Genomic DNA, 25256 nt, shown 5'->3' with positions numbered 1-25256 from the left:
GAATGCTAGGCCTTTGTCTGGTAAGGCACTCTTCGTGATACCATATCCTTACTCATGTTTTATATCCTCGACCCTGTCTTTATAGCACTTTCTTGTAATACTATGTGACATGGTTTATCAGACTGTATTTTGGTCAATATTCCTTGGTAATGTGAAGTCAGCAGTTGTGTATTATCTATCGCCTTGGTGTACCCTGAAACGTGTTGCTGCCTACATGTATTTCCTGCGATATATGTATTCTCTCCCCTCGAGCATTATGCCACCACCGAGCACTCTTCCACAGTTCATCATTCCACTCACCTGCTAATACACGATACTTCATTAAAAACCATATACTGGGCTCCCAACTACGTGAGTCCCATGGCACGCCTGCACCCATACCATGTGAGTTCCGCCCAGCTCCCCAACATGTGAAACCGCCGGAAAGAATATCATGACATAGAGCCCCTTCATCAATGGCATTGGGATCTCGATCGAGAATGGCGATGAGATTCTCACGGAAGATTTTAAACGGAATAACATCCTAACTGTATTAGTACGCAAGAGCATGAAGTCGTTCATACAAACACACAATATAAGGATGATGTCCAAACGTTAACTGTTTCTCAGTCGGTTGAAGGTCAGACGATACATCCCGAAATCTTGATTTCACCAAGGACAGTTTTGATGGATGATGGCCCTCGTCCGGGGTAACAGAGAACACACTGCAACCATCATCATGGAGTATCTCGTCTACACCCGCCATGCCGAGAGCATAGCAGTTTGCGAATATTGCACCAAATATCCCCGGCTCCATTGTGTACTGTGCTGGGAAAAGCGATGGTCTCGCATTTGCTGTTTTGTATAGCGCTCTCGCAAATTGAATAGCTTGAAGTTGGCCGGGAGTCTGATGCCATATCTTTTGCGAAGGAGACGGAGATTTTGGATCCCGGGTATCTTGTTGTAGACGACGAAGAAGAGATCGTTTTTGTTCAATGGTGAGGCTCTCTACACCGTGTATGACGTCTTCGAGAGAACTATCGTCATTACTTGAGGATCCTTGAGAGCCGCTGTGGCCTGGGTCTGAACTATCCTCGAAGACTTCTTCTATAGCCCTGTAGCCCATGTAGTCTGTTGTGAGTTCACCTGTAAACGTTGGAGATTGTTGTACAAGCCCAGGCATAACAGCTTCCCATTGGTCGTGAGATCCAAGGCTGGAAGAGTTGCCTTTGTCACCTAGTGGCAGAAATTCTGAAAACAGTTGGTTAGAAATGACCGTTGGAATCGATTCCTGGGTAGAATCTTCCCAAGTTTGCGGTACAAAATATGTCCCGGTGCCGTCGAAGCTATTGAGATCCAATGGTATGTGAGGATTAGACAGAGGTGTGTTGGACAATGTTTGACTTTGCAATGGGGGAGCGCCGATATCACTCAGACCACTGGGGCCCGGAACGTTATCTATATGACCATTGCCGGTGATACTAGAAAGGTTGCTGGGCTCCAAAAGCTTATTTAGCAGGGCGAGTTTCTGCTTCCGCTTCTCGCCTGCAATACCAAGGTTGATGGTGTTAGCAACATCAAGGCCCTTCGCCGATATATCGTGCAACTTCAGATCAATGAAAGTACATACGATAGTTTCGGCTAGCAAGGCGGTTCTGCTCACGGCGTGCCTCGCTATTGCGCTTGGCTGACACCTTGCCCTTCTGGACCTTTGTGGTCTCACCCATAATATTCCATGACAACGAGGTGAGATTGGGGTAGGCAGATGTGAAATTGACGCAGCAGACAAGATATTGATGGAACTGCGTTACTGAGGATGTTGATTTTATCAATTCTGAACTTTTAGGCTGCCGGAGGCCCACAGTTTCTTTGTTTAACGATATGGGCTTCTTCTCGTTCAAAAATGTTGAAATGTTTCTAGTTACAACGAAGATTGGATGTTGATGCTTCAGTAATAGGTAGGTGGGTAGGCCTCAGGGAGCAAGAAAACTTCTGACCGGGCACCAAGGTGTCAAAAAAAGGCTAGTCTAAAACTCCACTAATCTATACTAAACTTGCCTAAGTTTATTAAACTTACCTAGGTCTTTTTGTCACCTAGGACAGGAGTCAGAAGTTTTCTTACCCCCAGGTAGGTAGAGGTAGTGAGTTGAATGGTTCCACTTTTAGACTTACTCAAAGCAGTGGCGGTTTATCGACCAATCATACTAATCATTTTGCTGATTCCATCGTATCCCGCAAATAATTCCATGAGGCTCCAGCTTGTAGGTACCCTTACCCTGATCTTTCATAAAATCAGATCAGAATTTTGAAGAGTCTGTTGTACGACAGTACGTGGGCAAAAACCGACGCTGCTTCAAAGATACAATTGGAGACTCGTGGAATCCCATGGGTGTTTCATCGTCCGAGAGAAGCCTGGTCATTATCTCACATGTCAATGTTCTGTGTAATCTCATTATTCAATCCTGCGGTCACGGAGGACACAGGGTTTGTTTGTTGGACAACAAACAATACTTCGGATACCCCAGTTCATCAAGAGAGGGTGGTGGAAGTTTCCAGGCTTTAGACAAAGCACGCGACTTCACGTTCATGATGACCATTTATAGACACATCGTTTCGAATATTGTAGATAATCTAACGGTATCAAACCATAAACTGTCATGCGCCCTCCGAGTCGGGTACTCTAGCTTCCGCGGTGACAGGGGATGCCGGGCAGGCTTTTTGAGGAGGTGAAGAGTGAGCGAATCAGTGCAACACGCTGCATGCCCGGGCAGAAGCATCAGTGTCGGGTTGTGGGGTCCTAAATCGGACCCTGCGGCAGGAGAGAAAAAAATCGAAGAACTTTTGGCCACTGCAGGAAGGGCCCTAGGGGCCTTTTGGAGGGGTCCTGGGGACGCCTTGCAGGGGGGTCTGTTAGTGAGGTACCTACACAGCCTTGTATGACGCCTGTTGAGGCATGGGGCGTGTAGGTGAGGTAAGTTGTTTGTTTGATGTAATAGGTGTAAGCAAGTATGCCCGGTACCTAAGGGAAGGTATTGGATGCTTACAGTGGCTTTAAGATGGGCTTTTGAGTGTGTAGAAGCCCCTGGAAAACCCGAACAGAGTCCAGAAGAAAGTGCGGAAAGAAACAGAAAACAGAAAAAGTATTTTTGTTTTGATTTTTTTTGCCGCGTCACAACCTTCCTCTGAAGCCCGAGTCCTCCATGGCCCGCCAGTGTGGTTGTGGTTACTACTACGACGCACTAAGACGTAGGTCATGCATTATCAGCACCGCCACAGAATCTACATTCTTCCACACAATTCCATGAGGCGCGACTGTGCTGCAGCCTCCCCTTCTTCCATCTCAAAACCCGTCCGCTGAATCCAAATTCAAGTCTCAGCGCCTTATCTCGACTCGATTTGAACTTGACATTTGACTCTGACGTTTTTGTTTGAGACACTTCTCTCTTCTTTTCCGTGGGATAACTTCCCCTCTGTTTTGACATCTGCGAATTCCAGCGCTCTTATCGATCGCCTCTTTCTCTCCCCTCCACTTATTCGAATTTTAGAGACCAAAACCAGTTCAAACTCGCCGCAGCGCAGCCCCGCCGTCGGAAACTCGAACTCGAGATACACCCTTTGGCGAACAAGGTACGCACATAAGAACACTGGCTTCTCCCTGTGCTGGATGCTTAGTTTATGACGTTGTCATATTTCTCATCTTCTATACCCAGCCTATTGTTGTTGCGCGCGCGAAACCTGCATCTTTGTTTGCTTTGTCCGGGCTTTACTAATATTCAACAATAGTCCTCGCCTCCCCTCTTATCTTCGACGCTGCCTTAACAAAACACAATTCCAACAACCGACACAATGGTCAAGGAAACCAAGTACTACGATACCCTGGGCGTATGTCTCATCGATCCCCGAACAAACCTTGAACCACTACTAAACTATATCACAGGTTGCCCCTACTGCTACTGAGCAGGAACTGAAGAAGGCTTACAAGGTCGGAGCCCTCAAGTACCACCCTGGTATGTATCCCAAGACCCTCTAGTCAGATCAACATGTCTAATGCAACATAGACAAGAACGCACACAACCCCGATGCCGAAGAGAAATTCAAGGAAATCTCTCACGCCTACGAGATTCTCTCCGATTCTCAGAAGCGACAGATTTACGACCAGTATGGTGAGGCCGGCCTCGAGGGAGGTGCCGGTGGTGGTGGAATGGCCGCCGAGGACCTATTTGCTCAGTTCTTCGGTGGTGGCGGCTTCGGTGGCATGGGCGGCATGTTTGGCGGTGGTGGTATGAACCGTGGCCCCCCTAAGGCCCGCACCATTCACCATACCCACAAGGTTACCTTGGAAGATATCTACCGAGGTAAGATCTCGAAGCTCGCTCTCCAACGGTCGATTATCTGCCCCAAGTGTGAGGGTCTTGGTGGCAAGGAGGGTGCTGTCAAGCGATGCACTGGCTGTGACGGCCATGGCATGAAGACAATGATGCGCCAAATGGGCCCCATGATCCAGCGCTTCCAGACTGTCTGCCCTGACTGCAACGGAGAGGGTGAGATCATCAAGGAGAAGGATCGCTGCAAGCAGTGCAATGGAAAGAAGACCACTGTCGACCGCAAGGTCCTCCATGTTCACGTCGACAAGGGTGTTCGCAGCGGTACCAAGGTTGAATTCCGAGGTGAAGGTGACCAAGCGCCTGGCGTCCAGGCTGGCGATGTCGTTTTTGAGATTGAGCAGAAGCCCCATGCCCGCTTCACTCGCCGGGATGACGACCTTCTCTACAACTGCGACATTGAGCTTGTTACAGCTCTGGCTGGTGGTACCATCTACATCGAGCACCTCGACGACCGATGGCTTGCCATTGATATTCTTCCTGGCGAGGCTATTTCTCAAGGTATGTACTCCCTATAACGCACTCAACAATCGCAAGCTAACTGTTTCAGATGCCGTCAAGATGGTTCGCGGCCAAGGTATGCCTTCTCCCAGGCATCACGACTTCGGCAACATGTACATCAAATTCAACGTGAAGTTCCCCGAGAAGAACTGGACCGAAGACCCCGAAGTTTTCGAGACCCTCCGCAAGGTTCTCCCACCCGCCACGCAAAACGCCCCTCCCAGCGACGCCATGTCTGAACCCGCCAGTCTCGAGGATCTTGATAACACAACCCAGAACAGAGTATTTGGCAACTCCGACGGTATGATGGATGAAGATGACGAGGATGGCCACCCTGGTGGTGAGCGTGTGCAGTGCGCTTCGCAGTAAGCTAATCGAAAGAGAGCGGCGCAATAAACACACACGGCGAGTGCCATAACTGCATCAGTTGCATGCGTGAATCGGGCATTTCGCATTCCCACAGGTCTTAATGAGACACAGTGCAACTGAAGGTAGACGTCAGTCCTTGTCGGCGACGTCGCTTAATCGTTCAATGATACCAAAATTAGCAGAGGATACGGCCTTCTAGGGATTGTGAGCGAGCGTGGTACTGGGGATAAGGTGCAGTTGGGTGGGCACCTGAGCTGAACCTCGAACGATCGCGTTTGAGGTCAGTGGAGGTGGAGGAGCATTCGATCAGGCTTGGTTGGCGTTTTGAGGACATAGACGATTCAAATGAATTTGGTAGTAGCAGACGTAGACCATGAACATGATGATTTGTTTGTTATTCTAATCTTGGTCGGCGATACTTGCAAAGCATACGTGACCGGACAAGGGGACCCAAGAGACTGTCAAAGCTTTAAAAGGATACTTGCTTTACATGCTGTTGCAAGACGTATGTCCTAGTTGCTAGGTACCTTGCCTATGACGAGGGCTCACATTTGGTTCAAACGCGATCGGAAATATCATATAATGGGGACCTCGAACACATCGTTTCATTCACTATGTACTACGTATTTGACTGGTCTAGGCGTATCTGCTGCCTCCATGATAAACTCGACTTTGTATGGTTGTGGAAGTGACTTTTGTCCATTGTGGCACTGCAAAATTAATTTCATTTCTATCTTACTTTTGGTACATCTCCATTACTCCTCAGTAGGCACAGCCTCTTCCATCACTTGGTCTTCAGGCATCTGCTCCTCACCCCTTTCCTCTTCCCGTTCTGTGGCCTGTTTTCTCAAAGGTTCGGTATTATACAAAAGGCTCCTCACGATCTTCTCATCGACCTCAAGTTCGGTGCTTTCGATATCATCGTCATTTACTGAAGCTATGGTGCTTGTGGCGAGCTTCTCATCAGTCATGGTAAGTGAGTAGACAGCCAGGCTTTTTGCCTTTGTAGGATCACTGGGATCCAGAGCAGCGATGATCTTGGGTGCTTCACCGCTATTGGCGGGCTTGATAGAGAGGTCGAGGGGCTTGCCGGGAAGCTGGATGATAGCTGGGTGGTTAAGGGTATTGTTTTTGGTAAGTTGCCATGAAAAGATGGCCGCAATACTAATCAGCGTGAGTAAAGTCATAGGGTATTAATGGAGAACACACTTACTCCTGACATATGGCGAGAACATAGACAAGATCCGAGCCATCACGTGGATATATCAGGCTGTAAAGCCCAGACACAGCTACCTTTGCGGTCTCCGGCAGGATCTTTTGAGCTAAAGACAAGATGCTAATTTTGGAGAGGAGTTTGTTTGAGGTCCAATCCCAGACGAATAAGTCCTCATCACCACCGCCCGACACAAGAACATCACCACGCGAGGCCGGAATGACCATGGAGCTGATGAACTCTGTATGGCCAAAGCAGAAACCCTCAATGACATACGATTGAGGAATGTATCTTGACACCCGAATATGTTCATCACGATCGGCAGTCAGAATATATCGCCGACCCTCATTCTCACCGATCGCGAGTGCAGTAAGCATAGAAACATGGCCAAGCAATAGAGTGATCTCAAAGTCTGGACCTTCGGATTTGGAGTTGCTGTCGTTTTTGGTCCGCGTAGCAAGCTCCATCTGCCTTTGCTGCTCTTGAAGAGCTCGCAGGTTGCGCTTCGAGTGAACGGTTGTGGTATTGGCAGATGGTTTATAAGCCGGTTTGGCTGGGGCAGGGGTTGAAGCAGTTTGAACAGTAGGGTCGTAGAGGAGAGGGAGAGCGTAAACATCCCCAAATTTGTCAGCGACAACAATCTGAGAGTCAGGTCCAATAACTACATCACTAGGGCGCTTAGGAAGAGTTCTGGTCCAGGGTTAGCATAAGAGGCTAATGAGTTTCTTTTTCGTGTGAGCCTACCGTTTGCTGACTTGGTTGAGAGAACCCTTCCCATCATTCTCAAAGACCCAGATGGCCTTGTCATGTCCGGTGATAGCCAAGATATGGGAGCAATCAGGAGTACTTGTCAGATGCGTAATGACTGGGCGATCGGGTACTCGTGAGATGTTGTGATCCTTTGCTCGTTGCTGATTTTGTCTGTTCTTGCTCTTCTTCCCACCCTTCTTTTTGCCCTCGTTTTTCATTTCCCCAGCGATTTGAGTCTCCTCTTGGGCCTTTGGTTCGGCAGGAGTTGTCTCATCTTTTGGCTCTTCGGTTCTTTGTCTCTTAGCTGGGGGACCATTCTCATCTTCTTCCTCGGCGATATGAGTCTTTGTCACGAGTTTCTCACTTGAGACATCACCTGAAAAAGCTTTGACTGCCGCGTCTACTTTGTCAACATCTGGATGTTTCCATGTTGAGAGGTGAGATCCGTCCTCAAGGCTAAAGGAATGAATCTTGCCTCCTCGAGCAGCAAAGAGAACATTGCCACTGACGTGGGCAACGTTGAAGGGGAATTTCATGACGTCTGAGCCCCTGTGAGTTAATTGAAGGTTAGATATCGGATTGACGAGATTTGATACTAGAGCAATTGCTCAGTGACATCCCAAATCAGACTCTTTACCTAAAGTTCCACTTTCATGGACGTGATGCAAAAAAGATACATCGAGAATGTACCTTCATCTAGGATTCCACTCTGCACCCCACTCTACACCGAAAGCAGACTAGCCCCTCCATGCCCTAAGCGAATTGGCCGGCAAGCACACATTACATTTTCTAAAAGCTGCCGCCAAATTAGTTTTCTTGTTCTCATCAACATCTTCATCAACCTCCAATTTCCATTTTACGATACCCCTTGCCCTTAAATAACCTGCCTTCAGAAAAATAAGAAGATATGGGGGGCAAGTCCGAGAACAAGGCCAACTATTTCGACAAGCTCAAGGGCTTGCTCGAGGCCTACAACTCCATCTTCATCGTTGAGGTTGACAATGTCAGCTCCCAGCAGATGCACGAGATCCGACAGGCTCTCCGAAGCAAGGGTGTTGTCCTGATGGGCAAGAACACCATGGTGCGTCCCTTTTCCAAAGAAGAAGACTCATTCCGATCGCTAATAATGATACTAGGTTCGCCGAGCCTTGAAGACCTTCATCCCCGACTCCCCTGAGTACGAGCGTCTCCTTCCCCACGTCAAGGGCAACGTTGGTTTCGTCTTCACCAACGGCGACCTTAAGGAGGTCCGTGACATCATCCTCGCCAACAAGGTCGCTGCTCCTGCTCGTGCCGGTGCTCTCGCCCCTGCCGATGTCTGGGTTCCTGCTGGAAACACTGGTATGGAGCCTGGAAAGACCTCTTTCTTCCAGGCCCTCGGTGTCCCCACCAAGATTGCCCGTGGTACCATTGAAATCACCACTGATCTCAAGCTCGTTGAGGCCGGCTCCAAGGTCGGTCCCTCCGAGGCCACCCTGCTCAACATGCTCAACATCTCTCCCTTCACCTACGGCATGGGTATTTCTCAGGTCTACGACCAGGGCCAGTCTTTCCCTCCCAGCGTTCTCGACGTCGGTGAGGAGCAGCTCCTCAAGACTCTGTCCCAGGCTATTACCACCATTGCCACCATCTCTCTGGCTCTGAACTTCCCTACCCTGCCTTCCGTTCTCCACTCCGTTGTCAACAGCTACAAGAAGGTTCTTGCTGTTGCCATCTCCACCGAGATCACCTGGCCTGAGATTGAGGAGCTCAAGGACCGCATTGCCAACCCCGATTCTTATGCTTCCGCCGCTCCTGTCGCTGCCGCTTCTGGTGACGCTGCCGCCCCTGCTGAGGAGAAGAAGGATGAGTCCGAGGAGGAGGACGAGGACGAGGAGGGCTTCGGCGGTCTTTTGTATGTGAACCCCTTCCAATGTATTGCGAACATAACTAACAAATTTGCAGCGACTAAATGTAGTCACATCAACAGGATGTACGACCGCCTTCCAGGACTTTGGTTGGGTTTACGACTTATGTATCTTAAAAAAGGGGCACATAGATCGTCTGCTGGACAATTGAATCTGTCGCGACGGTTAACGAATCAAGATTCAGGCCTCAACATGCGAGTGACAGCTTTTACCAAACCGACTAATGCAGCTCTGCTGATTGAGTGCGATATCCAAAAAGGTTAGTCAGACATTACACAGACACTTTCTTTTTCCTTTTTGCATTTCCGGATGATTATATAAATTGTTCAAGAGCTTTTTAACCCTGAATCTCCTGATGACACACACATCACCACCCTATGACGGACACCTATTACAATCATGTTTTGACAAGCTGTTTTCGAGAGTATTAAAGCTAATGGTCAAATTGTACAGGTCTCTACGCCCCCGATTGGTCTCACTCTTCCCTCATGTGATGTCCGTGCATGTTCCCCAAACGAATTTAATAGCCCAGCTAAACTGTAGGATGTGAGAAGAATGGGAATACCTAACCATATGTACTAGGAAAAAAACTTGAGCTTCTAGTTAACCTTCTCATAGCTCAATATCATATTATAATTGGAAGTTTAGAACTCTTGTTACATTGTTCAGGCATGAGCTAGAGTTTGAAGATAGACTAATCTGTATCAATACTATCCATTGGATTCCCATGCCGTAGAATTTGTCTGACTTTTCGTTAACTCGTAACTTGATGATTGATTGGTCGAATGTGATTGACTTGCAAGAAGATATTCTGAAGTCTTTCAAGCCTTTGTTGGCCCTGCCGACCTCCTGCGAAAGGCATTACTTCACCGTCACCACCCAAAGACATCTATCTATATGAAGTTATCTTGTTTCAGTGCTCGTTTCGCTACCTCAATAGCTCGATCCGGTAGTCCAGCAAGCCTTGCAACTTTCAGTGCGTGGCTTTGTCGGTTAATACCTCTCTGAAGTTTGTGATTGTAGAAGAAACCTCCCTCACCATCCTCGACTACATTGGTGCAATATGTCTGAACAACAACCCCTGCCTCAGCCGAACACAACCCTTCTGCTTGAGCTAAATCGGCTACAGAGTGGAAGTGTGTCGCAAAAAGGGTACGGCATTGGTTGACGGTTGCGAGATGATGCAGGCATGCAAAGGCGACAGCTGTACCGTCCTCTGGCGTGGTACCTCGACCGATCTCATCCATGATGACGAAAGACCGCGGTGTTGCCTGCTTGAGGATAGCTGCTGTTTCTAGCATCTCAACCATGAATGTGCTTTGATCGCGGTAGAGGTTGTCGGCTGAGCCCACACGGCTAAAGATAGCATCCACGATACCTAGTTCTGCGTATGATGCCGGCACGTAGCAACCGATCTGGGCCAAGATCGTGATGAGAGCATTTTGGCGTAGAAACGTACTTTTGCCGGCCATGTTGGGCCCTGTGATAAGCCAGATCCGGCCGTCAGTGGGCGATCCAACCAGACAGTCATTCCTCACAAAACTTCGACCCTGCTCAAATAGGCCACCTTCAACAGTGGGATGTCGGCCGCCTATGATGGTGTGACTAGTCGTATTGTTCAGCATGGGCCGGACGAGGTTCTGCTCGCGAGCCAGCTTAGCGAAGGAGGTTGTGATGTCAAGTTCATCGAGGACGGCTGCATTACGGCGTAGTTTGACGAGATTTTTGACGACATGCTCTCGAAGGGAGTAGAACACGGCTTGTTCTTCAGCACGAATCTGGGCGCGGACTTGGTCGATACGCTGCCCGAGAAGTGTCCATTCGGATATGTGGAAAGATCGCGTAGAACGGCTAGAGGAGAGAGCTTGTACATCAGCGAGATTGCGAGCGTCTTTACCCTTGATGTGTGCAATGTGGCCGAGGCCAGGTGTCCACTTAAGGGATAAACTTGGAGCATTGAGGCTTTCGCGGAGAGTCTCGTTGAGTGTCGCTTTCTCCTCTATCAAAGTCGCAAGATCAATGTGAAGCTTTGTCAAGGTTGGGCTCGCAGCAGGTCTCATGATCCAAGCTCCATTATCTTCGGCGTAATGGTCCCGAATACTGCCGGGCCGTTTTCGCTTGCCCTTAGGAAGAGATGCCGCATCGTCTTGTGATCCTTCATTGCTAACGACATTTTCAGCAAGGGCTAACATCTGGCTGGCCTCAGAGTCTTGGACCTCATGCTGTAACTCGATGCCTTCTTCATCAATGGCGTCTCTGATGCGCTGGGCAAGTTTCAGGGGCTGTGTCAGACTGATTCGAGATATCAATGAAGTCAGGCAGTGGTGCTCGGACTTGCGAGATGGAGCGTTGGCCTTTTTCAAGAGATTCACGATATTTTTGGTGGCATCGATAGTACTGGCCAAATCGAGGAGGTCATCAGCATCGCCACGGCCAAGTGTGAATTTCTGAACGAGGCGCTGAGAGTCATGGCTCCTACGCAACAAGAGGATTACGGAGTCACTCAGATTTACATCGTCGATGAAGCGGGCGACGAGGTCCTGTCTACTAGTGATGAGCTCAAGAGACGTCGACGGTGCGCTCAACCACTCGTTGAGAAGTCGAGCACCGCTTTTAGTAACAGTGCGACGAATAGCATGCAACAAACTACCTCGGAACACACCATCACGAATGGTTTGCTTGATCTCAAGAGCACGCATGCTATTTTTATCGACAGCCATGACCTGCATGTCTTTGTTCCTCAGCGGGGGTTGCAACTTCATACTCATGCCTTGCAGCCGATCCTTGACATAACCAAGAAGGAAGCCGGCAGCGTGCACCTCAGCGGATGAGAAGGCGGATGCCTCATGCTTAGCTAGGGCAGACTCCAGCATGGGCGCCCAGTTTTCTGGATGAAACAGCGAAGAATCATGCGGGCGGGGTACGTATGAGATGATGTGACGATCCTCGGCGAGGAGGTCAGATAGGCCACTATCAGGGCAGGACTGTAGCGCCTGGTCTAGGAGAAGCTCACGCGGGCATAGTCGGGACAAGATCGTCGGTAAGGATGCAAGATTGGCTTCTTGGGTGCAGAAGTGGCCGGTTGAGAGATCGAGCCATGCTAGGCCGAGTGGCATGGCGTCTTGGAACCCCTGAGACTGTCCAGCATCTCGGCCAACACCAACAGCTGATGGTGCTGGGTGGGCTGATTCGGGTTCATGGCCCGCTAGTCCTCCTTCTGAACCTGCTACTCGGCCGATAACGGTCTTCGCATCAGCGACAGTATTTGGAGCTTCAGTGCCCAGGTCCATATGAATCGCCATCACGTAGTTGTTGGCGTATGGGTCCATGAAATTCTCGTCTATTAGAGTTCCGGGGGTAATGATACGGGCAACTCGACGGTCATGCATCAACCCACCTGACCTGACCTTTGCTGTGGGGGAGTTTGGATACTCTTCCGCGATCGCGACATGGCGACCGAGATCTTGAACGAGAATTTTGAGGAAACGATCGAGCTGGAAGAAGGGAAAACCTGCCTATAAGACGGGCGATGATGGTGAGATATCGAACCAGAAGATGAAAAGATAGCGTCAAGATGGAGGGTAGTGATAAACATACCATGGGGACAAGACCAGCATTTGTCTTTTTGTTAGCTACCTTGATGTTCAACAGTGGCCCGAACTCTTCAGCGTGCTCAAAGTAGAGCTCGTAGAAACCGCCAACTCGCGTCAGCAACACACAGTTGTCGAACTTGAGCATATTCTGACGGGCTTGAAGCAATACGGTTGGGTACGCGGGAGGATCTTGGGGTAACGGCGGCAGCGGCAGCGGCAGAGCCTCTGTCGACTCATCGTGGGGAGATGAAACGGATGATGACGTTGGTGGAAGTGATACTGGCTTCGGTTGAATAAGCCCCTGAGGCAAATCGGAGAGCTTTATGGTGGTGGTGGTCTTTTTACCCCTTGTTTGGAGGGGACGATGGGGAGATGGTGGATGTCGGAATGGGCGGATGGAGAAGCCATGGTGTAGTGGGTGATCAATATGACGATATCCGTGAGAAATGGAAGAAGCTTTAGGTGAAGGAGATCCTACTATTACTGCATCAGAAACAACAGATGCGGCTGCCTTGAGCACAGGGCTCGAAGCTGAAGCTGAAGAAGAGGCGGGTACAGAGATAGGCCTAGAAGCTGAAGCTGAAGCTGATGCCAGGGGCCGCAGATGGCGGATGCCGAATACTGGGGGCACCATGCGACCGGAACATGGAGACGGGATGGGCTGTTACAGTGGCGATGGTGTTGATGCAATGAATGGGTGTTTGAAGTATCAAGCAAGGGCTAATTAATTGAGGGTTGTTTACTGATATGCAAGGTCAATTCCTGTTTCGGGAACAGCTCAAGAGGGGTCATTGATCAACTAACAGTCCGGCTTTAATTAATGTTTGCTGCAGGGTTTAAGGCTGTCGACAATACGTAGAAGCAAGATCTGGCCTGTCAAAACGGTGACGCTGAATGAGAGATGGTATGGCGATCAACGGATGGATCACGCAGGGCTCATATGATGACAAGTGAAAAAGAAAGCATTCGACATAACCCCGCTGGTGTAAGGTACTCGAAAAAGAAAAACAAAAAAAGTAATATGGGCCATCAAAAAGTGGCTCCGAGTATCGTAAATCAATTTATAGAACCAAGCCGATTTGCTGAGGCTCAAGAACACAATCGGTGAGTTACAGCTTGCGCTTGGTAGACAGCAGTTTAATACAAATTCTCTGTAGCTTCTGGTCGTTTCAAGTGGAGAACAGCGGATATGAGCGTTATGGGGACGTATCGGTGAGAAAAAGGGAAAAGAAAATAGGTAAATCAAAATCAACTGAGCTCAGGAGTAGGAGGCAATGCAATAACTTCATCTGAGACCAAATCTGCATCGACGAGCATAGAAACACCACAGCAGACTGTCATAACTATCGCCTTGCTTCGCACACAATCATCAGCAATTATTTTTATTCTTAGTAGGCTCGGCAACCACAAAATCTCCTCATCTTGAGCTAACGAATGAGGAAAGGAACGTTCGGTAATAGTAGGACCCCCGACTTATAATTCCGATCCTGATGGATGATCAGGGACTTTATGACAAGGTACTCCAGAGATTTTACGGAGATGGACAGCGCCAGAGCCCACAAGCGAACAGCACATGTAGCCATGAAACGGAAGGAATCTGACCATGGAGGCGTTGACCAACGAGAGGGACCCGGGTCTTCGCGAACAACGTGTGAGTAAACAGTCGAGAGTCATCGCCCTCGAACGACGATAGCCAATGCATGGCGATGCGCGGCTTTTCCGAGATCTACAGGGCCTGGTTCCCTCCAAAGCAATCGATCATGCCTGGAGACCTACCGGTATGTAGGAAATAGAGTTCCCATCTGGAGTTTGATGTGGGAAGTGGAAGGACATGTGGTGCCATAAGTCAACGCTACATCAAGAGATTTCGTTACCCCATTCCTGGGCGATATCTCAAGATTAATTAGAACTTCCATCGAAGGGGCTAAATCCTCAGCAGGCAGAAATTATACAGTGCGGAATGGTCTCGGGCACGAGGTCAGTCTCTGACAGGTGGGACTTCGACTTCCCAACTACTCCATGGGTCGTAAAATCGTGGTCCCATGTTAGCGTCATCATCATCCCTCAACACCAGATGGCCCTGCAAATCTGCCCAAGCTGCTGGAGCTGGAGCTCAACCCCTCCAACCCAAGCCCCAACTCACGATGTATGTGTCTCAATCTAGCCAATGCGCACACGGCATGCTGCTGGGCGGTAAAGCGACCATCCTCCTCTTTTGGGCAAGGGAAGGGGGATGGCCCAGGGCACAACAGGAAAGTAGATGACGGAATCTCTCCAACGTAGCAGTCGGCAAGCTCGCATGCTCATGGGGATCCATCTCCGAATGAACTGCTGTGCTGAACAGGTAAGGCAAGCATCTCAGCGAACCAAGAAAAGATGTCCGGAAACCAGCTTTGTCACAACAGGACAGCACCACTTCCAGTTTAAGCAATCATATCAGACGGGGTCTATGAAATATGGCATGGGGTTGAGCAGGAAAGAAACGACGGGAGATGAAAACAACACCATCACTGCGAGAGACATCACAGCATAGCTCTGAACAGCACATAACGACAACATGCTATATCCCCAAGACAACACATGAGAGGCTCAGAGTCAGCATCGGATTGAGCGGCCGTCTCCATGTGAGCCAGGGAACCCCCCTCGATAGCCTCCAAGCGGTCATCGGGGTCATAGTGCCGTGCAATGCGTATCTGTGAGCCAGGCAGAAGAAACAAACACTGGAATTCCAAACAGCTCGGTGGATGGATGCACTGTATTTCTCATGCCATAGAAAGACAGCTCCAGGTTTGACATGACCTGAATCAACACAGACAGAGTTGTCACCCAACCATTCACAGCGGCAGCTTCAACTTTTGGGCGACAGATGTGCTGCTGCTAGAAATTCAATGGCATAAGCATACCTTCCCGCGGGGTCGGCGTGGGCCGATTCTCGAGAGAGCCTCAGCCCATTTTGGGTCCGCTGCCACACGACGTCGCCGCACCCCCCTGCCAAACCCTCGACCACATCTGTCGATTGTGACCTAGCTATATATCCCCTTTGTGCGCGTTCGCTGGCCAAAACAACGCCCTACGTTTACGTATCGTTATTCTGCTCATTCATTTATATACAGAGATAGAACTCAGCTGTTGACTCTGTGTCTTGCTCAACTGATCTGATACAATTCCCCACATTACCACTTACACGCCCTTGATCCTCGACATCAACGGCTACCCTGACAGCAACCGCACGATAAAACTCTTCAAATAACGCGATATAAACATTCAATCAGCTCGAAAGATAAAGGAGGAACACAACCCCTGTATAATCGAATATCCCACTCCCAGAGCCATTTAATCCCGGCACACAGTCCCTCACCTGGAACAGTGCGCCTGAAGAACCCGGATTACCATCCAACATATATATATATATACTCCAAACCTCACTCAGAGAAGAACGCCTTATGGCGGCTATGATGTCGTCTGTCAACCCCTTTACACCGGTGACCCCCCCGCCGGAGAGCCACTCCTTTCCTAAACTTCCTGCCCAAAGGCCGTTACAGAACAACCTAAAACGAAAGGCCTCGATGCAAGAACCCTTCGGCGGCCTGGCAGGCCTCAACACTCCCACGATGATGGCTCCTCCTCCTCCCCCGACTTCACAGCCTAGAATGTCCTCGTCACCAAACCGCAGTTCTGGGCCTAGCTCCAACAGCACTCCCCAGTCCAGCGAGTCAACAACCCCCGAACTCCCCAGTATCGCCGGCGCCAATCTCGACCCAAAGTACCTCGCCATGGTCTCTCGTATCGCTGCTTACTATCAGCAGAGGTGCCAGGCTGTAGCCAACTACCAACAGCAGCGATGCCAGGCTTGGGCCAACATGCACAGACAAAAGTGTCAAGATATGATGCAGGCGTCTATGTTGGTTGTGGCTTGGTATGTGAGGGATCGTATCCAGCGCAGGCGAAGAAGGGAGAAGCGCCATTTCAGATCCGGCTTGAGGCGCAGGACAGACCAGAATAAGATTGCACGAACCGAGGTCGTTCGTCGCTGGGTCAAGCAGATCCCTGAGGGACCCGAGTCACCCAACGAGCCCATCAACGTTCAGCTTGCCGACCGTCAGGAGGCCGAGTTCTCCATGGATCGTGAGACACAGCCGGACAAGGACACCAAGCTATTCGAGATGGCCGACAATCTTATTAAGAGCCAATACAAGAAGATTGAAGTTCCCATAATGGGTGTACTCAACTTTGACGAAAGCGACAACGACAGTGAGAGTGATCTGGACGAGCCAGAGCCAGAGCAGTACGACGAGATGGACGACGCCGAAGACCTGGCTGAAGACGACGAATACTACGAAGTGGAAGATGATGAGCTGTACGACGATGAGGACGAAATCGAATACACAGGAGACGGTGCCTCAGAGGTCGTTCACCATGGCACAGGTACTGGCTCAGGCAGCCGGAACAATAACTTGAGTGAAATCTCATAAGAATGATTTTCCCACCCTCAACAACTCAACAATCAGCCCCCTTCCAAGGGGCGGGGCGAGGAACCTCTCTAATGACGACAAAGAAGCATTTACATCCCGGCGACATAACACAACTCCAACAATTATGGGCACATTTGTCCATTAGTTTCTTTTTCAGGGAACGGCGCAATAACACGGCGGGTGATGGTCCACAACGAAATACACACTGGAGTCAAGAGCATCTCCATTTTTATATCCGTTTCTCATGACATACATACACCGATGATACCTTTTTCTAGCATGGCATATTTGGGTTTATTGTTGGTTTTTACTAGGGCATCAATGTAGGTCTACCTGGTAGTGGACCTGGTAGGCAATCGTACACGATTTAAGCGTATATATACAATCGACATAAATGAGGATATTTCCATCTGGACATTTGTTCCCCAATTCTATGACTGCGGAGACAACACACCATCAAAGCATTTCCAGACTCTGCTGACTCCTCGTAATACCGTTAGAGTGGTCGTTGATTTGTAAGTGCCGCATTCTAGTACTGCATTTCATTGATCAGCGATGAGGCAAGAGGGGAAATACCAAAAGAGCGGGAAATGGCATGGTAAACATCGATTATCGTAGCATTGAATCGCTTGGGCATGGCGCTTGGGCTGGGTCAGGCAGTGCGTACTGTACGGAGCACCCGGCAGTAAAACAGCTCATAAAGGGTGAGGAATCGTTCGATATTTGCCCATTTTAGGGCTACCTATTCTACAGGCAGGTCTAGGCTTCAAGGTGCTGAGTAAACCGGTGAGGGAGGAGGTGACAATGTCAGATAAGCCGACTAATTACTAAATCGATAATATTTGTTCTTCTTTTCCGAGATCGAGTGAGTGTGACGTGAGAGTCTATCTCGTTCCTATGGAAGTTTATGATCTCAAGCCTAAGCTTAGAGTCTTGAATGCTAACTTTATAACAATAGGGTACTTTCATAAGTTGTCTGATAGCAATCAATTGCTTGACTTCTTTACCTACCTACTAGGTACCTAGGGAAAGTTCTTATTTAGGTACTTTCCTCTTTTCTTGCAGACTCTAGACAGGTATCGAATCACCATCTGCTACAGGCACAATACCTCACTCTTTTCACGTATTGAACTAACTTACCTAGTACTTAATGCTGCCTACCTAAGGTAAGACATTCCGGGCGTTTACAGCTCTCACTCTTTGTCTCAATACGAGTGAGCTTTGCTGCATTTTGGCGACTTGATGCTTCCGTTGTCCAATAGCGGGGTTCGGAAGATCTGACTGAAAGAGAAGGTTGCCTCGATCTTCAGGGTGTGGCTTGCTGTGTCATGACCAACCGCAACACTTTACCTGCTGTACTTGAGTTCCAATCAAAACCGTGGCTGCCGAAAGGTCGAGGTACAAAGCAAGTAAGACACCTACCTACATAGGTAGGTAGGTAAATATTGTGCTTCGTAACCTGAGACTTATTGCCAACTCTGATCTGTCAACCCGTGACGCTTTTCGCATTCGACTTATCCTCAACCTTAAATCTTCTCCTATCGTTATTCTTTACTAGAGCACGGCAGCTCTCCCTGTCAGAAATTCCTTGGATGTACCGACTTCTACAATATTGCTACTGATTTCTATCCGAGTATCATTCATTGAACAAGAATCTTATATCGACACGATGAGGTACGTAATTTATGCTTCACCAAGTTGATGCATCGGATCCATCTCCCCGCACTACCAGTTCCCCAAATTCCGATCAGTGAATCACCTGGACCCATTACCAAACTCTGCTTGGCTTAGATCGTTGTTCGTTCTGAGTCTAGTGTGTCCTCTCCCCCGGTTGCTGTGCCGCAAGCGCTTCAACCCCTGTCAAGGTACTCAACGGGAATGGATGGGCACCTTGTAGTGGGCATCCCCCGCTTCCATTTCGGCTTGGCGTTCGTACGTATCGAAAAAATACATCAACATTATTCTGCGGATCGATAGTACATCATCATGCAGAGATTTTATTGTCAATACATCGCTCGGCAGCTGTCTTCGCCTCCGTGAAGCTCGATGGAGCTTAACACAAAGCTTCCCACGTTTCACTGACATACGCACAACACTTCTCTCTGAACATACGCGGATTAGTTATCTTACTTTATACAATACCAATTAAACTCTCCTCCCTCCTTTCGTGCTGTGCCCCATCTCAATATTCTGCTCCTCCTTCCATTTTTCCTCCTTCTTTGTTTGGCGACACCATCAAATTGTCAAGCACCCACTCACGATCACTTTATAGTATCAACAACACATTCGACCGCCTTCTCTCAGCCTCCGCAGCCTGCCGTCGTCATTCCCCTTCACCGGAAGATCAGCCGCTACACTCATCTTCCGGAAAGCTTCGGCGTATTTCAAATCGGTCTGCTCCTTCAGCTCCTGGGCATCCCGACATTTACACTATGGGTGGTGGCAGCGAGAACAAGGGCGATGACTCTTCCTACCCTCTCTTCGCCAAACGGCCTGTCGGCGTTCCAAAAACAAGCATTCTGAAAGGCCGCATTGAACCGTTCTACAAGTCAGGACAGTACTATAAGGTGAACCTGCAAGCGTATGACATTGTCAACTCACTCAAGGGGAATTTTCAAGAACTAACGTGCTTCATAGGAACATGTACAATGGCAGGTACTCGGGCAAACCTCATGTTCAACTGTCAGTCTGGGATGCACCAGATCTCTCCAGGCCGACTTTTGAAGAGGCTACAAGCCACGAGTTCAAGGAGACCCATACCGGTACCTCTTTTGGACCTTCGTGGTCCACTCATTGGTTCAAGGTTGTCCTGCGTATACCGGACGAAACAAAGGACGAGGAGCTCGTTGAGCTTCACTGGGATGCCAACAACGAGGGTACCATCTGGACCGAAGATGGTGTTCCCATCCAAGGCCTCACTGGCAGTGGAGAGCGCATTGAGTGGATCATTCCCGACTCATTCCGTGACGGAGAGGAGCACACTATTTATATCGAAATGGCCTGCAACGGCATGTTTGGAAACGCTCCTAACGGCACGACAACCATTGCACCGCCAGATCCCAACAGGCGTTTCAACCTCAGCAAGGCCGACATAGTCGCCATCAATGTGCCAGCTCGCAAACTCCACATAGATATGTGGGAGATTGGCGATGCTGCTCGAGAACTCCCCGAGAACTCAGCTGAACAGAATCACGCTTTATCTGTTGCCATGAAGATCATCAACACTTTTGAGGTCAATAATCAGGAATCTATCCTCAAATGCCGAGAGATCGCTCGTGAAATCCTTGGCCCTGATGTTGACTCTCACAAGGTGTATGAAGGAGGAAAGGAGCCTGTTGTGTTCGGAATCGGCCATTGTCACATTGACAGCTGTTGGCTATGGCCCTGGGCTGAAACAAAGCGCAAAGTTGTTCGATCATGGATGAACCAATGCGACCTCATGGATCGCTACCCAGAATCCAACTTTGCCTGCTCCCAAGCACAGCAATACAAATGGCTGAAGACGTACTACCCTGCTGCTTACAAACGTGTCAAGCAGAAGGTAAAGGAGGGTCAATTCCATCCTATTGGTGGCAGCTGGGTCGAGCACGACACAAACTTGCCCAGCGGCGAATCACTTGTCCGGCAATTCTTTTATGGCCAGAGGTTCTTCGAGGCCGAGTTTGGTTCTCGATGCCGAACTTTTTGGCTGCCAGACACATTCGGATACTCAAGCCAGCTTCCACAGCTTTGCCGACTAGCTGGTATGGACCGTTTTCTGACCCAGAAACTGAGCTGGAACAACATCAACAACTTCCCTCACACTACCTTCATGTGGGTTAGTCCTGATGGAAGTCAGGTCATCTGCCACATGCCTCCCTCCGAGACATATACAGCAAACGCTGATCTCGGTGATCTCAAGAGGAGCATTGCAAACCACAAGACAATGCGTGTCGACAGTTCGTCTCTACTTGTCTTTGGAAAGGGTGACGGTGGCGGTGGCCCAACTTGGCAACACTTCGAAAAGCTCCGGCGATGTGCCGGAATTAGCAACACTATCGGTGGTATCCCAAAGATCAAGATGGGGTTGACGGTTGATGACTACTTTGATCGTCTCAACCGAAAGGCCAGCGAATTCCCTACATGGTATGGGGAACTGTACTTTGAACTACACAGAGGAACGTATACCACACAAGCCAACAACAAATATTACAATCGAAAAGCCGAGGTGATGCTGCGAGATATTGAACAATTGGCGACGTTCGCGTCAATCAAGAACAAGTCGTACAAGTACCCGACCAAGGATTTGGACGACATGTGGGAGGCTGTTCTCCTGTGCCAGTTCCATGACTGTCTGCCAGGAAGTAGCATTGAAATGTGTTACGATGACTCAGATAAGGTATTTCGTCCCATAGCTGTGAGAGCTTTGCTAACACGACGTAGGTCTATGCTGAAGTCTTTGAAACTGGTAAACGTCTCTTGAAGGATTTGTATGAATCGCTCAACGTTTCCAGCGAATTTTCAACTTGCCTCAACGAGTCGGTTGCCATCAACACTCTGCCTTGGCACCGTAAGGAGCTTGTTGAGCTTTCTGAGACTGAAGTTGGTGTTGCTTGTGGCGATGGCCAGCTGCTCAATCTCCGCTCGTTTAAAACACAGGAAGAAAAGCCTGGGGTTACCGTCATGGAGCAGTCTACTGATGTTTATGTCCTGCAAAACGAGCAACTCCGCGTTGTCGTCGAAAGCGGTGTCATTACATCCCTTTACGATGTGGTCAACGATCGCGAGGTTATTGAGAAGGGCGGAGAGGCCAACAAGTTCGTCATCTTCGATGACATTCCTCTTTATTGGCAAGCATGGGATGTAGAGGTTTACCATCTCGACGCACGCAGAAAGGTCGAATATGGAAAGACAAAGATTTTCGAACAAAAGCCTCATCGAGTTACCCTGGTCACCGATGTCAAGATCAGCGAGAACAGTTACATCAAGTCATACACCACCCTCTCTGCAGCCCTCAAGGGGCAACCTTCTCGGGTTGATGTTAGAGCAGACGTCAACTGGCACGAGGACTCCAAGTTCCTCAAGGTCGAGTTTCCTGTCAACGTAGTCAACACCGAGGCCTCCTACGAGACCGCTTTCAGCATCACCAAGCGACCAACTCATTACAACACAAGCTGGGACATGGCCAAGTTTGAGGTGTGCTGCCACAAGTTTGCTGATCTCTCGGAGAACAATTATGGTGTTTCCATTCTCAATGACAGCAAGTATGGTTTTGCGACTGCAGGCAAGACCATGCGACTGTCGCTCCTACGGGCACCCAAGGCGCCTGATGCCAACGCCGATATGGGACGCCACTCCATTCGATGGGCCATCCTACCTCACAAGGGCAGTCTATCGTCTACCACTGTCAAGGCTGCTTATGCTTTCAACAATCCCCTGAAGCCCGTTACTGCTTCAAAGGCTGTTTTAGAAAGTGTATCTAGTGCGCCGATCAAGCTTGTCAACACTGATGAGTCTGACTCTCTTATACTGGACACGATCAAGCGAGGTCAAGATGATGAAGACGTCAGCCGAGAGGATGGCCTGCGCATCAACAAGGGCCAGAGCATTATTATTCGTGTGTATGAGTCCTTGGGAGGCCGCAGCCGTGGAACTATTGAAACTAGCTTCGACGTCAAGCGTGTTACCAAGACGAACATCCTAGAGGATGAACTGGAGGAGATCCAGAAGGAAGACGGAAATATCCCGATCACACTGCGACCGTTTGAGGTAGCAACTTTCAAGCTCGAGCTTTAGGACGATTCGGAGTGGGAAGACTGTGTCTGCTCAGGCTCAGAGGTGCGCGTGTATGTGGTTTGACGTAGAAGTCTGACCCATCGGCTCTTCCCCGCAACGTGGGTTCCTATCAAGAATGCAATGCAACGCTGGAGTTTGTTGGCAGGACATGCAGATATGCAGCGGCTCTAAAGACAGCACGTAAATAGGGAGTGGCGGGCAAGAACGTGGCTACGAAACAAGAACTTAGTCGATTACCAGCAAATGGCTCTATCATTCCAAACCCTAAACGCCGTTTCCTTTCATGTGACAAAAAAGAAATGTAATAAAATCAACACACAGACCCATGAGGCCATACCACCAGCTATATAAGAGCAGCAAAGGAGGTATCTTCATTGGTATTCAAACTTAATTCGTCGCTCTCCTGCACATTATAAAAGAAGCATCGTGCCGGCATCTAATGGGAATCATCAGGAAGCTCCTCGATGACTTCCTCAACCATTTCGATTAACTCGTGAATATCCGGTCGCTCAGCGGGCTCAACACGCAGACACTTCCTGACGACTTCACGAATAGGCTCGCTGATCTCAACCGCAGGTGCTTGTTGCTGCTGTTGTCCTTGCTGTGGGCGCATGCTATTGGAACGCTTAACGCCAGCAGGTCCTTCGTCAGGGAAACGCCAATCACCACCGAGAACACACAGGGAGAGAGTACCACCGGTCTCGTCTGAGCGCATCTCAAAGGGGGACTTGCCGACAAGGCAGGCGTAGAGAGTGCAGCCCATGGACCAGATGTCGACTTTTGTATCAATTACCATGCCAGTCTGAACATCGAAGAGCTCAGGGGCACGATAGGGCATGGTTGAGTGTTCAGCGGCCGTGTCTTGGATCTGGAGGGCCAGAGATTGTGACGTAACAGGAATCGGCGAGGGAGCGACGGATCCCAAATCCATGAGAATCGGGGTTGAGCCAGAGTCATCGATCATGATGTTGCCTGTAAATAGAGATGAGCATGCGGTATAAATGAGAAGAATACCCTGATGGGCGGCCTTACCTGGTTTGATATCTCTATGGGCGTAGTGCTGAATTGACCTGCCTCCACTGACTTGATTCTCTTCCTCCAGCAGACCCCTTTCTTGCTCGCCCTCCTCTTCTTCTTCCGTTCGCTTTCCTCGTGTGTTATTTCTCTCGCCGTGGTTCAGCTCATCCTCTTCCCGACCCATATGCATGCGCTCCACGGCAGGCTTATAGTCATGCATGGCACGAAGAGCCTTGCACACTCCGAGGAAGAGCAACATGAGACGACGCTCAGGGAATCGATCATGGTTGACCAAGTTTGCGTTGATCATGTCCTGCAAATTACCGCGCTTATAGTATGGCAGAAGGACATAAACGGTTTTTGTCGCCTCGTCGGCGCCGCGCTCGGTTGCGACGGAATGGTCAACAGCGGATATGATGGTTGGAACGTGAGAAAAGAGGCGGTAGGCATCAACCTCGCGCATGGCCTGCTGTACCGATTCGGCGCCGAAGGGACATCGGATCTTTTTGAGTGCGAAAAGTTCGTGGGTTGAGGTATCTTCGACAAGGTATACGTAAGAGAAGCCGCCCTGGCAGATGTCAGCAACGTGAAGTGCGAGAAAAGCGGTATCTGATAGTTTACCTCTCCGAGTAATCTTAAGATCTTGAAGCTCCGGTTGTTGATCTTGAGGTTAGGGTTTCCGGGAAAGCAGTTAAGACAGTTCCCGAACGAGTAGAAGAGGTCCAGAAGTACTTGCGCCATGATCTATCGTGGGTATGGTAATGTATTCGCTTCGAACCCTCCTCGATGTGTGATCAATCGTCTCCCAGCTTCGCCACAGCAGCAGTATGCCAGCAACTAGATATTCGCTATATAGTCCGAAGGATGAGAAGAGAGTTGTGAGCTGTTTGGCAAGATACGGATCGTCAGGGACAGGTGTGGTTGTAGTTATTGGCGATATGTGTCGTAATTGAACACAAGACAGAATTGTTAATCACAGTTTGGTTTGTCTGTCCTCTTATTTCCACAAAATTATTGCGGAGCTTGATGCTAAGCTGAAAGAGCGGTACAGTGTCGAAAAGGGGAGAGGGTAAATTGAATGTTAAGATATTGTCTTTAGCTGATGTTGAAAGCTGAGCTGAGAGGCTCTAGAGTCTGAGCCACATCAGCCAGCAATTAGCCTTGAGCATAAGGCAGGTTCCTACTCCGTACGTACATACCTACCTTAGGTAGCTTTGGAACGTCGCGAAACGAAGCTAACCCAATCTGGATAAGCTCAAGCTTATCCGAAGATCGAGGTGGGTTTCATGATGGGCTCC

The 25256-nt window shown here is 49.3% G+C and overlaps 8 protein-coding genes across 8 annotated transcripts; 4 read left to right on the top strand and 4 right to left on the bottom strand.

Annotated features, from left to right (window-relative positions):
- Positions 1–59: 59 nt before the first annotated feature.
- BKA55DRAFT_589712 (uncharacterized protein) lies at positions 60–1706 on the bottom strand (the record flags this gene model as incomplete). Its single annotated transcript, XM_046194984.1, has 4 exons — positions 60–100; positions 301–523; positions 572–1524; positions 1610–1706. 4 exons carry the CDS (start codon positions 1704–1706, stop codon positions 60–62), a joined length of 1314 nt encoding a protein of 437 aa, XP_046055097.1.
- Positions 1707–3825: 2119 nt separating this feature from the next.
- On the top strand, positions 3826–5231 carry BKA55DRAFT_684545 (uncharacterized protein; the record flags this gene model as incomplete). The annotated part of the gene is made up of 4 exons (XM_046198655.1): positions 3826–3861; positions 3917–3986; positions 4038–4862; positions 4912–5231. The coding sequence occupies 4 exons, from the start codon at positions 3826–3828 to the stop codon at positions 5229–5231; spliced, it is 1251 nt and encodes a 416-aa protein (XP_046055096.1).
- Positions 5232–5890: 659 nt separating this feature from the next.
- Positions 5891–7920, bottom strand: BKA55DRAFT_605086 (uncharacterized protein). The gene is made up of 3 exons (XM_046196584.1): positions 7189–7920; positions 6445–7134; positions 5891–6395 (listed from the first exon to the last, which is right to left on the bottom strand). Exons 1-3 carry the CDS (start codon positions 7728–7730, stop codon positions 5987–5989), a joined length of 1641 nt encoding a protein of 546 aa, XP_046055095.1. The 5' UTR covers positions 7731–7920; the 3' UTR covers positions 5891–5986.
- Positions 7917–9570, top strand: BKA55DRAFT_172089 (ribosomal protein L10-domain-containing protein). The gene is made up of 3 exons (XM_046185014.1): positions 7917–8275; positions 8331–9088; positions 9139–9570. Exons 1-3 carry the CDS (start codon positions 8102–8104, stop codon positions 9143–9145), a joined length of 939 nt encoding a protein of 312 aa, XP_046055094.1. The 5' UTR covers positions 7917–8101; the 3' UTR covers positions 9146–9570.
- Positions 9571–9994: 424 nt separating this feature from the next.
- BKA55DRAFT_589709 (muts domain V-domain-containing protein) lies at positions 9995–13328 on the bottom strand (the record flags this gene model as incomplete). The annotated part of the gene is made up of 3 exons (XM_046194983.1): positions 9995–12616; positions 12699–13205; positions 13251–13328. 3 exons carry the CDS (start codon positions 13326–13328, stop codon positions 9995–9997), a joined length of 3207 nt encoding a protein of 1068 aa, XP_046055093.1.
- Positions 13329–16137: 2809 nt separating this feature from the next.
- On the top strand, positions 16138–17166 carry BKA55DRAFT_534058 (uncharacterized protein; the record flags this gene model as incomplete). Its single annotated transcript, XM_046189546.1, has 1 exon — positions 16138–17166. One exon carries the CDS (start codon positions 16138–16140, stop codon positions 17164–17166), a length of 1029 nt encoding a protein of 342 aa, XP_046055092.1.
- Positions 17167–19236: 2070 nt separating this feature from the next.
- BKA55DRAFT_555033 (glycosyl hydrolases family 38 N-terminal domain-containing protein) lies at positions 19237–23167 on the top strand. Its single transcript, XM_046191621.1, has 3 exons — positions 19237–19747; positions 19804–21544; positions 21589–23167. Exons 1-3 carry the CDS (start codon positions 19599–19601, stop codon positions 22939–22941), a joined length of 3243 nt encoding a protein of 1080 aa, XP_046055091.1. The 5' UTR covers positions 19237–19598; the 3' UTR covers positions 22942–23167.
- BKA55DRAFT_555029 (kinase-like domain-containing protein) lies at positions 23168–25087 on the bottom strand. The gene is made up of 3 exons (XM_046191620.1): positions 24580–25087; positions 23974–24526; positions 23168–23913 (listed from the first exon to the last, which is right to left on the bottom strand). Exons 1-3 carry the CDS (start codon positions 24697–24699, stop codon positions 23378–23380), a joined length of 1209 nt encoding a protein of 402 aa, XP_046055090.1. The 5' UTR covers positions 24700–25087; the 3' UTR covers positions 23168–23377.
- Positions 25088–25256: the final 169 nt, after the last annotated feature.

The sequence above is a fragment of the Fusarium redolens genome, assembly GCF_020744475.1.
Source record: "Fusarium redolens strain MPI-CAGE-AT-0023 chromosome Unknown BKA55scaffold_2, whole genome shotgun sequence".
Taxonomy (NCBI): domain Eukaryota; kingdom Fungi; phylum Ascomycota; class Sordariomycetes; order Hypocreales; family Nectriaceae; genus Fusarium; species Fusarium redolens.
This window is presented reverse-complemented; position numbering and strand designations above follow the sequence as displayed.

What these genes read in the sequence shown, in the direction of transcription:
- BKA55DRAFT_605086 (XM_046196584.1), bottom strand. Translation starts at nt 7,730, where the DNA reads ATGAAATTCCCCTTCAACGTTGCCCACGTCAGTGGCAATGTTCTCTTT. An exon ending in CTCAACCAAGTCAGCAAACG is followed by an intron (nt 7,135 to 7,188) that starts GTAGGCTCACAC and finishes ACCCTGGACCAG; the next exon opens with AACTCTTCCTAAGCGCCCTA. An exon ending in GTTCTCGCCATATGTCAGGA is followed by an intron (nt 6,396 to 6,444) that starts GTAAGTGTGTTC and finishes CACGCTGATTAG; the next exon opens with TATTGCGGCCATCTTTTCAT.
- BKA55DRAFT_172089 (XM_046185014.1), top strand. Translation starts at nt 8,102, where the DNA reads ATGGGGGGCAAGTCCGAGAACAAGGCCAACTATTTCGACAAGCTCAAG. An exon ending in TGATGGGCAAGAACACCATG is followed by an intron (nt 8,276 to 8,330) that starts GTGCGTCCCTTT and finishes TAATGATACTAG; the next exon opens with GTTCGCCGAGCCTTGAAGAC.
- BKA55DRAFT_555033 (XM_046191621.1), top strand. Translation starts at nt 19,599, where the DNA reads ATGGGTGGTGGCAGCGAGAACAAGGGCGATGACTCTTCCTACCCTCTC. An exon ending in TATAAGGTGAACCTGCAAGC is followed by an intron (nt 19,748 to 19,803) that starts GTATGACATTGT and finishes CGTGCTTCATAG; the next exon opens with GAACATGTACAATGGCAGGT. An exon ending in GTTACGATGACTCAGATAAG is followed by an intron (nt 21,545 to 21,588) that starts GTATTTCGTCCC and finishes AACACGACGTAG; the next exon opens with GTCTATGCTGAAGTCTTTGA.
- BKA55DRAFT_555029 (XM_046191620.1), bottom strand. Translation starts at nt 24,699, where the DNA reads ATGGCGCAAGTACTTCTGGACCTCTTCTACTCGTTCGGGAACTGTCTT. An exon ending in TCTTAAGATTACTCGGAGAG is followed by an intron (nt 24,527 to 24,579) that starts GTAAACTATCAG and finishes GACATCTGCCAG; the next exon opens with GGCGGCTTCTCTTACGTATA. An exon ending in CCATAGAGATATCAAACCAG is followed by an intron (nt 23,914 to 23,973) that starts GTAAGGCCGCCC and finishes CTCTATTTACAG; the next exon opens with GCAACATCATGATCGATGAC.